The 12,425-nt window shown below is 36.2% G+C and overlaps 1 protein-coding gene across 1 annotated transcript in view; it reads left to right on the top strand.

The window, feature by feature from the left end:
- Window positions 1-274: 274 nt before the first annotated feature.
- eif3eb (eukaryotic translation initiation factor 3, subunit E, b) overlaps window positions 275-12,425 on the top strand; it is a 28,452-nt gene continuing 16,301 nt past the window's right edge. Inside the window, exons 1-8 of the mRNA XM_048202411.1 lie at window positions 275-423; window positions 1,037-1,154; window positions 4,256-4,373; window positions 4,484-4,526; window positions 4,662-4,766; window positions 6,490-6,615; window positions 7,027-7,151; window positions 8,968-9,094. Of these exons, the coding sequence (XP_048058368.1) occupies window positions 334-423; window positions 1,037-1,154; window positions 4,256-4,373; window positions 4,484-4,526; window positions 4,662-4,766; window positions 6,490-6,615; window positions 7,027-7,151; window positions 8,968-9,094 (852 nt within the window). The 5' untranslated portion in view covers window positions 275-333. The remainder of the gene's footprint in view (window positions 424-1,036; window positions 1,155-4,255; window positions 4,374-4,483; window positions 4,527-4,661; window positions 4,767-6,489; window positions 6,616-7,026; window positions 7,152-8,967; window positions 9,095-12,425) is intronic.

Genomic DNA, 12,425 nt, shown 5'->3' with positions numbered 1-12,425 from the left:
CAGGTTATAATTAATAAAATGTATGTGTCAGAGCTTGGTCATTACTTTTTTAAATTACTAAACAAACTAATTTACTGCATAAAATGAACTACACAGTTGACTACTAGCCTACAAACTACTGTCATCAAAACATCAGAAATTAAAATGACACAAATATTGTTTAAAGTAGATCACATATGAATGTAAATTGTTTACAGTAACAATAACCATACCAATCTACCAATCTGACAACCAGCACGAGTCCGGCTGAGAGCGCTTGTGGAGTGCAGCAGGTCACTGTTGTCTCTTCAGTGGTTGAATAAAGTTTTTTAAAAGCTGATTTCCATTTCCAAAATGGCGGAGTACGATCTGACCACCAAGATCGCGCATTTTTTAGATCGGCATTTGGTCTTTCCGCTGCTGGAATTTCTCTCTGTCAAGGAGGTAATGTATAAAACACAGCTGTGTAAAGTAAATACTTCGTTGATCTGTTATATTTTAATTGATTAGTTGTCGCTAAACGGGCAGCGCCACGTGTGGCGGATCAGCTGGTCTGAATAAATGATTTGGTTTTCTTTTCTGATATTGAAGCAGAAATTACCTCTTTATAGTTATAATTTCATTAAACAAGTATTTTTATTTTTGACATATCAGCTATATTTAAAGCATGAATTCTTATTCCGTAGCTCTGATCTCTCTTTCTATTTCTACTCCAATCCAATTAGCACCATGGTAACGTTACTTGGACATGGTGTTGTTATGTTGTAATAACACCATGATGTTCTTCAAAGTGACACGTAAACCATAAATACGTGAATACTGTCATTATTATTTTTTGTGGTATATGTTAAAAATACTATTACTATGGGATACCATCACTTACTACAACGAAAGTACTTTGTTATGTGTACGATAAATGAAAATTTAACATTACATGTAATAGTCAGTGCATTAAGTTTGATTCATGTCTGCTAAAATTATATTATTATGATGTATATTCAGAAATTTTTATAGCACCTTTTATAGTGCTGTTGTTAAATCTGATGTTTATTATCAGATCTACAATGAGAAGGAACTTCTCCAAGGGAAGCTGGATCTTCTCAGCGACACAAACATGGTGGACTTTGCCATGGACGTATATAAGAACCTCTATCCCGACAAAGACATTCCACATTGTAAGTGTTTCCCTCTCACCTAAAATAGAGTTAAATAAAAAAAACATGTATAATATATCTGTAAAAAGGTTGAGCATTGACAGCTTGTGATTTGATTAAATTCCAATTTCGTTTTGATATTGATTTTTGCAATATATATATTGTATATGGCAAAATGCTCCTCTGCAGAGTTAATTTTTCTTGTCAACTAATGAGTTTATGATCATTGAATGGCTTTCCTGAGGTAAATGTACGGAGCCCCTAAAGGGACATGGTGGTAGAAAAAAAAAATGGGAAGGAAGGAAGGAAATTTTACGTGGTGGTGGAAAAAAATTTGGGATGGGAGGATTTTTTTTTTTCAAATCTTTTGCGTTCCCTCGCAAAGATGTTTTGCGTTCCCTCGCATAGATTGCGTTCCCTCGCAAAGATGTTTGCGTTCCCTCGCAAAGTTATAATCGTTCCCTTGCTGTGAGCTCGGACAAACACTTCCTCTTTAATGTCCCGCTGGCTGGCAGTAGTGTTTCAGTTAGTAACATACGTTAATGCACACAAAAAATGCACGGCTCATAGAGTTTGAACTTGTTGGACTCAAAAATGAAGAAATGCAGTCAGTGCTTATGTCAAGCAGTTCAGTTGGCAATATATTCACAGATTCGAGCTTCCCGGATTAGTAACTCGTGAGCTAAACGTTGTTAAAAACACAAATGAAGCTACTTCCAATCATAGTAACCTAGACAACAAGCTACAACAACCCAATTTTCCTCAAATGTGTTTTATAATAAATTGGTCTCTATGAGCAGGCGGCGGAGATACACGCCTGAAGGGACCGTCTGAAAAGTGCAAAACCCAACACTTAGTTTGATTAAAAAAAAAAAATAAAAAAAAAATGCATAACGTTTATGATTATTAATTATTAAATAAAATAATATAATAATAACTTCACTGTTATTAGTAAAAATATTAAATAAATTGTAATGCCATCAAATCCAGTAAGCCATTATCATGCAAAAGCTGTTGTATGTAAGCTGTGTACCAACCAAGCGGCAACCTCCCCGTTTCTCGTGAAGCCAATACGGAAGTGAATTAAACTGCAATTCATCGACTGGCCGCTAGGGACAGGCTGCAGAAGTGAGCAGAATCTCATTGAACATCATGTTAAATTAGTCAAGTTTACAGCAGAAAAAAACATGTTTACATTCTGGTTCATATTGTGGTTTTGGTCTATACTGCTAATTTTGCCCTTCATGACAACTCTGAGGGGGGTGAATTTTTTTATAGCTCATCTGTTTAAATTATATTAAGCCTTAAAGTTCTGCATAATTAAGGGCGTGGTCACTTGAGTGACAGGTATGCCGCTGCTGTCTGTGAGCCGTCATGTTACCTCAGCAGCTCATTTCAGCCGCTGAATTTAGCATCTCAGTCGTATTAGTGCTTTTTTCTGTATTATTTTATACAATATATGGCTTGCTGCATACTTGAGACAGATGTCAGTCTGTGTACATGTGCTCGCATGCGGAACACACGTTGTTGGATCGTGGCATTGGCTAAAAGTTTTGTTCCAGAGATTTACTACAATGACAATACCAGGAGGATATACAACTCCGACAGCACTGCTTGGATATAACTAAAACTGCTGCACTATTTTGAAAAATTATACTTTGGATACGTGCTCATTAGTTTGAGAGAACATTTGAGAGATATACATCTGGTACATATATATATATATTTTACCCAAGTGCCACGGATTGGATTCATCTCGCGATCTCTATTTCATTATAAAGGTATGAAATCCCATTTGATTTGTGTTATTTGCACACCCCACACAAATTAATTAGCCTACTGGTGTTGGTGCATCTATAACGTTATCGTAAAAAAATCACCGTAGATTGACAGTAATCCTTTAGTAGCCTACTTTCTAATGATATTGCTATCTTTATTAATATTTTAGATAGTATCTAAGATAGATAGCTAGGGCGGGCGTGGTTTCAGCAACAAGTCGCATGGGCTCCAACTTCGTCCCGCCTCTTTGCCCATTTTCAGTTATCCGTGAGTGACGTGCGGTCACGTGCAGCTAAGATGGCCGTGGCCTCATTTACGCGTCAAAACTGCTGTTCAGAACTCTATGGGTGACGTCACGGACACTACGTCCATATTTTTTTACAGTCTATGGTACCAACATCATTTGTGTAAAGAAGGCCTTTAAGTGCTACTTGCCAAACTAAGTGTTGTAGTACCTATAACCAGCAGGAGAGCAGTGATGTATGAACTGAATTTGGTGCCAGTACAGTGTGTTACAGTGAAGTTATTGAGTATTTTTCGTAATATAAAATGAGCAAAAGGGTTTCGGGTTTTGCACTTTTCAGACTGTCCCTTCAGGCGTGTATCTCCGCCGCCTGCTCATAGAGACCAATTTATTATAAAACACATTTGAGGAAAATTGGGTTGTTGTAGCTTGTTGTCTATGCTACTATGATTGGAAGTAGCTGCATTTGTGTTTTAACAACGTTTAGCTCACGAGTTATTAATCCGGTAAGCTCGAATCTGTGAATATATTACCAACCGAACTGCTTGACATAAGCACTGACTGCATTCATTTTTGAGTCCAACAAGTTCAAACTCTATGAGCCGCGCATTATTTGTGTGCATTATTAACGTATGTTACTAACTAAAACACTACTGCCAGCCAGCGGGACATTAAAGAGGAAGTGTTTGTCCGAGCTCACAGCAAGGGAACGATTATAACTTTGCGAGGGAACGCAAACATCTTTGCGAGGGAACGCAAAACATCTTTGCGAGGGAACGCAAAACATCTTTGCGAGGGAACGCAATCTTTGCGAGGGAACGCAAAAGATTTGAAAAAAAAAAATTCCTCCCATCCAAAATTGTTTTCCACCACCAAGTAAAATTTCCTTCCTTCCCATTTTTTTTTCTACCACCATGTCCCTTTAGGGGCTCCGTATAAATGTGATGTTACCTGACACATTGTTTACAAGCACTTTTATTGAAGTTTTTTTGCACTTGAAACACTGATTGAGTGATTACATGTAAGATTTTCACATCAAATAGAGTGTTACTATATATTTCATGTATATTATTACATGTAATCATTTCTCTCTGTGTAGCCTTAAGGGAGAAAAGAACCACAGTGGTGGCCCAGTTGAAGCAGCTCCAGTCTGAGACTGAACCCATAGTAAAGATGTTTGAAGATCCAGAGACTCAGAGACAAATGCAGTCCACCAGGTCTGCTGTCATCATATTACTGTTTACTGCACATTGAAATATAATATCTGGTGTGTTTGGCGGTTAACATTTGCAAAGTCACTACAACCACGCACTTCTTTTTTTCTTAGAGATGGGAGGATGCTGTTTGAATATTTAGCAGACAAACATGGTGTAAGTTTTGCAACATACCTCAAACTATATCCAATTATTTTTTATTTTTGAAAGAAGCTAATTAACAGCTTATTGCATTGTTGAATATTTAATTTCACCAACATTTTGCGTTCTGTCTGTATTCTTCTCCCTCAGTTTCGTCAGGAATATTTGGATACGCTGTACCGTTATGCCAAGTTCCAGTATGAATGTGGCAACTACTCAGGGGCTGCGGAGTATCTCTACTTCTTCCGTGTGCTGGTAAGTGTTTCTGTTCATGTAAGCAAGACTGCTGGTGTTTTATTCTGATTTGTGAAGTGTGAAATGGACTCTGAAATATACTGCCTTTGGCAGATAGTAGAAACAAATTAATTTTTTTCTTTGCTGAGTGTTAATGGCATTAAAGTGTTTTGTTTTTAATAATTTATTTGGAACCAGCAACAGTACCTTGAGAGGTTTAGAAAGGGTGTTAAAGGAACATAAAAGTTTTATGCATTGTAACTGTTTTTAATATCGTATAAATAACTTGGATATGTTTGAGCATTTTCTTTAAATTTATATTTATATACATTTATATTTATTTATTTTAAAAATTATTAGTGGACATCTTGGTATCATATGCAAAGCTATTTTTGTAATATTTAAAACATATGTATACACACCATTTAAAAGTTTAGGACAATTAAGATTTTTAATTTATTTATTTGCAAAAATTAATACTTTTGTTCAGCAAGGATGTGTTAATGGATTAGTTCACTTTCAAATTAAAATTTTCTGATAATTTACTCACCCCCATGTCATACAAGATGTTCATGTTTTTATTTCTTCAGTCGAAAAGAAATTAGGGTTTTTGATGAAAACATTCCAGGATTTTTCTCCAAATAGTGGACTTCAATGGCCTCCAAACAGTTGAAAGTCAAAATTACAGTTTCAGTGCAGCTTCAAAGCATTCTATATGATCCCAGCCGAGAAATAAGGGTCTTATCTAGAGAAACCATCACTCATTTTCTAAAAAAAAAAAAATATTATACATTTTAACCATAAATGCTCATCTTGAACTAGCTCTTTTCTTCTTCTCTATTAGAATTCCGGCAGTGTAGACACTGCTAAGTGTATTACTGCCCTCCACAGGTCAAAGTTTGAACTAAATTGTCATATACAATATGCTAGTGCAAGAGAGCTAGTTCAAGATGAGCATTTATGGTTAAAATGTATATAATGTTTTTTTTTAATTTTTTTTTATTTTTTAGAACATTTCTTGTCTGTGATCGTGTAGAATGCTTTGAAGCTGCACTGAAACTGTAATTTTGACCTTCAACTGTTTGGAGGCCATTGAAGTCCACTATATGGAGAAAAATCCTGGAATGTTTTCATCAAAAACCTTAATTTCTTTCCGACTGAAGAAAGAAAGACATGAACATCTTGGATGACATGGGGGTGAGTAAATTATCAGGAAATTTTCATTTGAAAGTGAACTAATCCTTTAAATTGATCAAAAGTGACAGTAAAGACATTTATAATGTTACAGAAGACTTCATTTTAATGCTGTTCTTTTTTTTTTTTTTTTTTTTTTTTAAAGAAAACATTTCTTTTCCTGAAAAAAAAGAAAAAAAAAAAAGAAGTAAAACGTGTTTCAACAAAAGTATCTTAAATTAATACAATTCTGAAGGATCATGTGGACAATGAGGACTGGAGTAATGATCCTGATAATTCAAAAAGTCAGCTTTAAAAAATATATTAAAATAGAAAAGTTATTTTAAATTGTAAATCCTCTCAATTATTTTCTAACAAAATAAAACAATAACAATAGAGTTGTGAGTTTAAAATTGTCTCTTAACCAATCGAGATGTGACAATTTTTTATCAACGCTGAAGCAACAATATATCCGGAAAATGTATAGCTGTGACAGCAGAATCAATGAAATATCATTGTGGAAATTGGCAGAGAATTGATACCAACAAAACGTTTTGTTGTCACAACTCAGGTTCCCTCCACAGACAGAAACGCTTTGAGCTCTCTCTGGGGCAAACTGGCATCGGAGATCCTCATGCAGAACTGGGAGGCGGCCATGGAGGACCTGACCCGCTTACGAGAGACCATCGACAACAATGTATGTCTGTCCAGCATCCTTCAAGTCTCTGTCTCCCCTGTATAATAGAAGCTTTGCAGCTGTATTTCATCAGCTGGTGAAATCCAATATCCTTCCCACTGGTTAATTTGCTGTATCACCCATGTTCCTTTGAGCTCTGATATAACAGTCCTTGAGCAGACATCAGGCATTAGATCAACTATACACACAAAATTGACCAGGATGACATTTACATTGCATCAGCTTTGAGAAGTAAATGCTTGGCATTTTCATTTGCGGTGCAATTAAAGATGGATGTGTGTGGATTTACTGCAGCCTCGTTTGCTTTGCTAGTCCCTGCTAGTAATGTAACATCAACGATATGACATAAGGCGAAGGCAATGTTGACACATTTTTAATTAAACCATGTTTTTATTTTTTTCCACGGTTCAGTCGGTGAGTTCCCCTCTTCAGTCGCTTCAGCAAAGGACGTGGCTCATACACTGGTCTCTGTTTGTCTTCTTTAACCACCCCAAAGGCAGAGACAACATCATCGAGCTGTTCCTCTATCAGCCCCAGTGAGTACAACAACACAAAATTTCCTCTTCGGCTATAACAAGCACTCAAATTGCTCATTAGAAATTGTAGAAGTGCAACAAACCACATTTGCATAACATTTTTGTTGTCATTCGCTAAAGGGACTTGCCAGGAAGTGCGCTTTATGTTTGCAACAATTACTTTCAGAGAGGGCAGCTGGAAAATTTACTGTTAATGAGATTTGCTATTGAGAGTGTTAAATTTTTTAGGAGGAACATTGCTTGTTTGCGTGACCATATAATGAGCGCCGCTCAGTTTGAGCACTTTGAAGATGACACGCTCTGTGTTGAGTGTTTAAAAGACCACAGTGAGTAATATTAAAACGGGAACCGATCAAAGCAGATTTTGTTAACGAAATGTCAATTTTTTTCTGATGTTTTGTAATTGCAATAGGTTTATGTTTTAATAAATTTTTAGGGCTGAATATCCATACTGATTTCTTGAACAGCAATGGCAAAAAGGAATCCTGTGATGGCAAAGCTGAATTCTCATCAGTCGTTACTCCAGTCTTCAGTGTCACATGATCCTTCAGAAATCATTCTTTTATCCTGATTTGGTGCTCAAGAAACATTTCTTATTATTATCATTAAAACATTTGTGCTGCTTAATATTTTGTAGAAACCATGATACATTTTTTTTTAAAGGTGCCATCGAACATTTTTTTACAAGATGTAATATAAGTCTAAGGTGTCCCCTGAATGTGTCTGTGAAGTTGCAGCTCAAAATACCCCATAGATTTTTTTGAATTAATTTTTTTTAACTGCCTATTTTGGGCATAATTAGAAATGTGCCGATTCATGCTGCGGCCCCTTTAATTGCTCGCGCTCTCCGCCCCCTTCCAAGCTCTCGACTCTATCACTGCATAAACAAAGTTCACACAGCTAATATAACCCTCAAAATGGATCTTTACAAAGTGTTCGTCATGCAGCATGTCTAATCGCATAAGTATGGTATTTATTTGGATGTTTACATTTGATTCTGAATGAGTTTAATAGTGCTCCATGGCTAATGGCTAATGCTACACTGTTGGAGAGATTTATAAAGAATGAAGTTGTTTATGCATTATACAGACTGTAAGTGTTTAAAAATGAAAATAGCGACGGCTCTTGTCTCCGTGAATACAGTAAGAAACGATGGTAACTTTAACCACATTTAACAGTACATTAGCAACATGCTAACGAAACATTTAGAAAGACAGTTTACAAATATGACTTAAAATATCATGTTATCATGGATCATGTCAGTTATTATTGCTCCATCTGCCATTTTTCGCTATTGTCCTTGCTTGCTTACCTAGTCTGATGATTCAGCTGTGCACAGATCCAGACGTTAATACTGGCTGCCCTCGTCTAATGCCTTGAACATGGGCTGGCATATGCAAATATTGGGGGCGTACATATTAATGATCCCGACTGTTACGTAACAGTTGGTGTTATGTTGAGATTCGCCTGTTCTTCGGAGGTCTTTTAAACAAATGAGATTTACATAAGAAGGAGGAAGCAATGGAGTTTGAAACTCAATGTATGTCTTTTCCATGTACTGAACTCTTGTTATTCAACTATGCCGAGGTAAATTCAATTTTCAATTCGATGGCACCTTTAATGGTATCGTTTTTAAGGATTCTTAGATGAATAGAAAGTTAAAAAAAAACAGCATTTTTTTTTTAAATAGAAATCTTTTTTTAACATTATAAATGCCACTTTTAATCAATTTAAATGCATCCTTGCTGAATAAAAATTACTTATTTTCTTAAAAAACCCTTACTGACCCCAAACTCTTGTACTGTCTGTTTCTCAGGTACCTGAACGCAATTCAAACCATGTGCCCCCACATTCTGCGCTACTTGACCACGGCTGTCATTACCAACAAGGATGTGAGAAAACGACGACAGGTCCTGAAAGACCTGGTCAAGGTCATCCAACAGGTTAGTATGATTTAACTACATAGTGGATTTTCATGAATGGCTACTGGGTATTAGTGGTTGCACCGACTAATCGACTAGTTGACTTTAAAGGGTTAGTTCACCCAAAAATGAAAATTCTGTCATTTATTACTCACCCTCATGCCGTTCCACACCTGTAAGACCTTCATTTATCTTCGGAACACAAATTAAGATATTTTAGTTGAAATCCGATGGCTCAGTGAGGCCTGCATAGCCAGCAATGACATTTCCTCTCTCAAGATCCATTAATGTACTAAAAACATATTTAAATCAGTTCATGTGAGTGCAGTGGTTCAATATTAATATTATAAAGCAACCAGAATAGTTTTGGTGTGCCAAAAAAACAAAATAACGACTTATATAGTGATGGCTGATTTCAAAACACTGCAACGCTTTGGAGCGTATGAATCTTTTGTGTCGAATCATGATTCGGATCGCGTCTCAAACCGCCAAACTGCTGAAATCACGTAACTTTGGCGCTCCGAACTGCTGATTCGTCACAAAAGATTCATAACGCTCCGAAGCTTCATGCAGCAGTGTTTTGAAATCGGCCATCACTATACAAGTCGTAATTTTGTTTTTTTGTGGTGCACAAAAATATTCTTGTCACTTTATAATATGAATATTGAACCACTGTACTCACATGAACTGACTTAAATGTGTTTTTAGTACATTAATGTTTCTTGAGAGAGGAAATGTCATTGCTGGCTATGCAGGCCTCACTGAGCCATTTCAACAAAAATATCTTAATTTGTGTTCCGAAGATTAACAAAGGTCTTACGGGTGTGGAACGGCATGAGGGTGAGTAATAAATGACATTATTTTAATTTTTGGGTGAACTAACCCTTTAATGCTCTGCCATGACGCTGAGACGTTGACTAGTTGCTGGTCATGGCCTACAGAGGGCGCAACAGGATAAGAAATCATTGAAGTTCACATTTACGCTCCATATCTAACAGTAAATGACAAAAAAATGCATACTCTGAGAGTGCTTCACAAGATATGTTTGTTTATACCAGGGGTACTCAACAGGCGGCCCGCGGCCCGTCAGCATTAAATTTGTGGCCCACATCATGCTACATATAAATGTATTTTTATTATAATTTGCTTCCAAAATTGGCGTGAATATTACTTCATTTTTTTATACGTACACTAGGGTAGGCATACAGTGCGCGTGACGCTGTAATCATCAGCAGAGAACGCGTATAGTGTACGCGCGCAGCACAGTTTTTCTAACCGCAAAGAACAATATAAACTGAGGGCACATAGTTTTTGCACTAATTTAGTTTGTCCACAAGGTGTCAGCACTGAAACGGGCTGTTGTTTCAGTCTGAAAAGAAACGGATAAGACAGAACAAGAGTAGCAACAAACACAATAGCCGACCGTGTTGAAGAGCGCTCGTTTGAGGGGATTAAAAGATACCAGCAACTCTAATTTTAAACAAGTACAAAGACATTTTATTGTAACTATTTGAGCGAAAAAGACTAGACAAGCATGAATCTCTCTAGTGCGCATGTGTCGAGCACTTGTGTTCGTGAACGCCATCAAAGGCTCGAGACTGTGCGCTCAAGTAAAAAACAAAGTAACCTTATTTTTCCATGATGAAATGCAGTTGACATTCCTCAAACTTTGCAATGTGTAAGTTGCTGAGGATCATGAAAAACAAATCTTTTATTCTTAATGTCAATGTGTTATAAACAGAAAGCAAGCAGCGCTCCCATTACAGATCTGTCATCACATCATTGAGCTCATGGAGAATATTTTATTTATCATGTTTACAACGTTGGTTATAGTTAGATAATTCATGAGATTGTGATTGAACATTAAAAAAAAAAAGAAAAAAAAAAAGATTTTTGGATTCTGACCAAATTAAAAGGTAGGTAATAATAATACAAATAATAAAACGTTTATTCTCTGAGTATAAATAGTTGCTATAAAAAGTGTTAAAAAGGTGCAATGGAGTATAAAAAGACTATAAAAAAAAGTGCAATGTTTTTGTCTTACGGACAAACTCTCATCAGCCAGTGAACAACAGCCAGATCTTAAATTTCTTGTGAAAACAATGCAGACATTTCAAATGAATAAGGATTTCTTTTCATCAGTTCTTGTTTTTCTTTATGCATTTGTACATTAAGAATACAGCAAGACAAGCTATTAATCATTTTTTAAATGCCATTTATCATGTTAAGTGACACTTTAAAAAGGACACCATACTATTAAGACTTAGCTAGATAATAAACTGCACTTTTAGTAAATAAACAGTAAAACTACAAATATTGTCTTAAGTAGGCCTAAATAAAAGTCTTACGATCCAAGTTATAATTTGTGGCCCTTCGCGTTTCATTTGGTTAAAATGCGGCCCTCTTGGCCTCTGAACTTGAGTATCCCTGGTTTATACCATCTGGATGCTCGATATTGAAGTTAATCGCCGTTCTAAACTAATGAGTGTTGCTGCATTGTAACATGAACACACATGCAGACAGTAGCGTGCAGATCGCGCGCACGGAAACGTTCAGTAGCGCAAAAATATTGGCAACACTGTTCTGTGATTTATCAATAAAATAGCTTAGAAACTGAAAAGTTCTAGCATATATTTCTTAGCAGTGTTAGGGAGTAACTAGTTACATTTAATGCCGTTATGTAATTTAATTACAAAAATGTAACTAATTCATTACAGTTACTGAGAAAAAATGTGAAATTAAATTAGTTATTTATGAAAATGTTAACGATTACAAAGGGGGTTACATCTGAATATCTGAATAATCCCCTTTTGTTGTCCATAAAAGAAAGGGCATACAGCATTAGAACAACACCAGGGTGAATTTATGACTTCAGTTTCATTTTAGAGTGAACTATCCCTTTAAGTCAGATTAGTTCACCTAAAAATGAAACTTCTGTCATTAATTACTCACCCTCATGTCGTTCCAAACCCATAAGACCTTCATTCATCTACGGAACACAAATTAAGATATTTTTGATGAAATCCGAGAGCTCTCTGACACCTCTATAGACAGCAATTCAACCACCACTGTCAAGACCCAGAGAGGTACTAAAGACATTGTTTAAATAGTCCACATGACTATTCGACAAGAATACTTTTTGTGCTCAAAAACAACACAAAAATAACTTTATTCAACGATCTCTTTTCCTCTCCATGTCAGTCTTCTACACAGTTGACGTGGTAAACACAGTGCAGAGTTTCCGTGTTCTACGTCAGAACGCCTACTCATTATTGGTGGGCTCCTGTATCAGCATTAGGGCTGCACGATATATCGCATGAGATTGTCACGCGCATTTCGTCAGTAAAGCCGG

The sequence above is a fragment of the Megalobrama amblycephala genome, linkage group LG9 (assembly GCF_018812025.1).
Source record: "Megalobrama amblycephala isolate DHTTF-2021 linkage group LG9, ASM1881202v1, whole genome shotgun sequence".
Lineage (NCBI taxonomy): Eukaryota > Metazoa > Chordata > Actinopteri > Cypriniformes > Xenocyprididae > Megalobrama > Megalobrama amblycephala.
Note: the sequence above shows the minus strand (reverse complement) of the source record. Positions and strands in the feature narration are given on the sequence as shown.